At 50.1% G+C, this 3,294-nt stretch overlaps 1 protein-coding gene across 1 annotated transcript; it reads right to left on the reverse strand.

Annotated features, from left to right (window-relative positions):
* Nucleotides 1-277: 277 nt before the first annotated feature.
* On the reverse strand, nt 278-3,055 carry NEUROD1 (neuronal differentiation 1). Its single transcript, XM_037850059.1, has 2 exons — nt 2,967-3,055; nt 278-1,359 (listed from the first exon to the last, which is right to left on the reverse strand). Exon 2 carries the CDS (start codon nt 1,346-1,348, stop codon nt 278-280), a length of 1,071 nt encoding a protein of 356 aa, XP_037705987.1. The 5' UTR covers nt 1,349-1,359; nt 2,967-3,055.
* Between the last annotated feature and the right edge of the window lie 239 nt (nt 3,056-3,294).

A 3,294-nucleotide genomic window follows, 5' to 3' on the forward strand; every position in this document is an offset into this window, starting at 1 on the left:
TTTGTGGTGCAGTTTTTTTTCCCCAACTTTACTGTATTAGTATTTCCTTTAAATAGAAGAGCTATAGAAAATAATACACAAGGTGAACAGGAACTTTGATCCCGTTTTTTACAAAGGCAGTAACGACAATAAATACATATATCACTAAAAGCTTGGAGTATTTGCGCTTTGCAGCAGTAGTACCCAAAGGGCTGCCTCTTGTAAACACGACAGTCATTGTAAGCACAGTGGGTTCGTTTCCCCGGGATGGTGAAACTGACGTGCGTCTGCCGAGGGGTTAATCGTGAAAGATGGCATTGAGCTGGGCACTCATGACTCGCTCATGATGTGAATGGCTATCGAAGGACATAATATTGTCTATAGGGATCTCGCAGCGAGGGGCTGCGGCGCCCGAGAAGATTGATCCGTGGCTTTGGGCTCCTGCCAGGGTCGCTGCAGGATAGTGCATGGTAAAGGCATAATTTTTCTCAAACTCGGCGGCTGGTTCATGTTTGAAAGAGAAGTTGCCATTGATGCTGAGCGGCGGGCTGAGGGGTCCGTCAAAGGAAGGGCTGGTGCAATCAGTCAGGGGGCTCTCAAAGAAGGGCTCCAGCGCTGCACTGTAGGCATGTGGCGGCGGCTTGACATGGAAGACGTGGGAGCTGTCCATGGTGCCGTAGGGAGGGCTGGGCAGCCCCGGGGACTGGTAAGAGTAGGGGTGCACAGGGAAGGAAGCGCTGGCCGTTGGCAGGTGCGGGGGCATGTCCTGGCTCTGCTCGGGCAGAAAAGTCCGAGGGTTGAGCTGCAGGCAGCCCGCAACGAGGTTGGTGGTGGGCTGGGATAAGCCCTTGCAGAGTGTCTGTACGAAAGACACCAGGTCCGGGCTTTTGCCGGAACGCAGGATCTCGGACAGAGCCCAGATGTAGTTCTTGGCCAAGCGCAGCGTCTCGATTTTGGACAGCTTCTGAGTCTTGGAGTAGCAGGGTACCACCTTGCGCAGGTTGTCCAGCGCGGCGTTCAGCCCGTGCATGCGGTTCCGTTCCCGGGCGTTGGCCTTCATGCGCCTCAGTTTAAACCGCTCCAAGCGCGCCTTGGTCATCTTCTTCTTTTTGGGGCCGCGTCTTTTGGGCTTTTGATCGTCGTCGTCCTCTTCCTCTTCTTCCTCCTCTTCTAGGTCCTCGTCTTCGTCCTCCTCCTCTCCCCCGTTTCTCAATGGGTCCTCCTCCGCGTTCATGGCTTCGAGGTCGTCCTCCTTCTTGTCCGCCTCGTGTTCCTCATCCTGAGAACTGAGACACTCGTCTGTCCAGCTTGGAGGACCCTGGGTCTGAGGTTCGCCCATCAGCCCACGCTCGCTGTATGATTTGGTCATGTTTCGGTTTCCTACATCCAGGGGAGAGAGGGAAAGAGAAAGAAAAGGGGGAAAAAACACGCAAAACACTGCATTCAAAGACTAAATATACCTTTAGCTCCCACTCTGTAACTCTGCTCAAATGGAGAGAAGGATCAGGTCATTACAAAATGGATGCCCTCTAAAGAAAAGTTAAATGCATGGCTTTATACTGTCCTGTGTGTGCCTCGTTGGTACGTAGGAGAGAGGACCCGTCTCAGAGGGTGGGGGGATGGATGGGAGCAAGGCGGGACTGGTGAACAGCATATGTATGTGTACACTCACGCATGTGTATATGTTTCCTAGTGATTAACTTAAATGTGTTTATGGTGATTACCCAGCAGGATGGTGTGTGTGAAAGTGAGTGCACATTTCAGCGACTTGATATTTAATCTGCATGTGTCCAAAGACACAACTCCACAAAAATTAGGAGTTTGAAAATCGCATATTCTATTGCCATCTCTCCTCTGTATGCTCCTCGGTATTTAGCGATTTAAATTAAAGAGACTTTACGTAATGCACTAGCCCTGGCAGTGATTTTTAAGAAGATTATACAGACGGAAGATTGAAGAGCAAATGCTTGGAGGAGGAAAAATAGATACCAGCAAATTATTTCACCACTGATGGAACATTTGGCAACAGAGTGGGCGGGGGTCTTCCGTCCCTCCCTCGCCTGTCTTTTCTCTCCTCCTACCCCTCGCCCTCGGCTGAATTTCCACCTTCTACAAAAGCGCTCCATTCATGGGCTTGGGGGCGCGACGTAGAGCGCTCTCCCACGCGCCGGGGATCAGGTGCGGACCTCTCCTCTCTAATAAACAGCCCATTGAAAGGGCTGTCCTCTCTTTATTGGGGCTTTTCAAAGTTCGCCTCAAATCTCCCTTTAAAAGATTGAATAATTATAATGGTCAGCGACTGGCAATGACCAAGTTGCCGCTTCTAATAAGGAAAGTAAAAAGCCTTTAGTGAAACAACTGAATTTCTGGCTCCAGCCATGACTGTTGAGGGCTTGGTCGCCTTTGGAGCTGTAACAGGTAGCAGGCGTGGGTCACTCTTTCCTTACTCCACTTCCCCCCCCCCAACAAAACTTTCTCAGAACACGATTTACTTTTACAGGATGTGTATACTCAAGGTATCCACGTCCTTTCATTTTCTGTATAATAACCTGGCACTCTCATTGGGCTTAATATATGTATACGAAATAATCTTGGTAACAAGAGCTTTTTCCCCCCACTGGAGGAAGGGAAGAAATGAAAGTATTTACTTGCTTTTAGGACTTTAAAATCACCGCAAGCAAATAATCATATAGTTATGGTGCATTTTTAAAATCCAAAATGCTCCTTTACTTAAAAAAAAAAAAAAAAAAAAAAAAACCCAAAACGTAAAATAAAAAGAAATTAGAAAGCCTGTATTGGGGCACATGAGTGCCGCAAGTCAATATATGTGTTCTTGGTTGTCTGCGATTATAGGGAAGGATGCCTCTGCCAACGCGCGCGAGCGCGCGCGCACACACGCACACACACACACACAGAGAATATGTAGTTACATTAGGTCTTCAATTATTGTTTTTATTCTCGAGCAAAAATGAAAGGATCGTATTTACCTGTGGTTGTTAGTGTGTCCTGAGCAGTGACGGTCTCATAACCCTGGGGCCTCGGGATGTTGATCCTTATGCGTGGGGCGAATTCCTCGTGTCCTAGCTGCGCGGGAGCTCAGGTTATATAGCGGAGTTGGTGATGCTAAGCGCGGGCGGGGCGGATTGAAGAGCCGCGAGCTGGTCCCTGCGTCCAGTGTCTGCGCACGCGTCCCAGCTGCGCGCTCCCTCCCCGCCCTCGCAGTCATTTTGCTCCTCTCCCGCCCTCCTCCGGCTCCAGCTCCCTTCCACCCCCCACCTCTACCCCCGCCCGTTCTCCTTCCTCCCCGGCATGCGC

The sequence above is a fragment of the Choloepus didactylus genome, chromosome 9 (assembly GCF_015220235.1).
Source record: "Choloepus didactylus isolate mChoDid1 chromosome 9, mChoDid1.pri, whole genome shotgun sequence".
NCBI lineage: Eukaryota > Metazoa > Chordata > Mammalia > Pilosa > Megalonychidae > Choloepus > Choloepus didactylus.

Excerpts from the sequence above, each read along its gene's own strand:
- NEUROD1 (XM_037850059.1), bottom strand. The coding sequence starts at position 1,348 with ATGACCAAATCATACAGCGAGCGTGGGCTGATGGGCGAACCTCAGACC.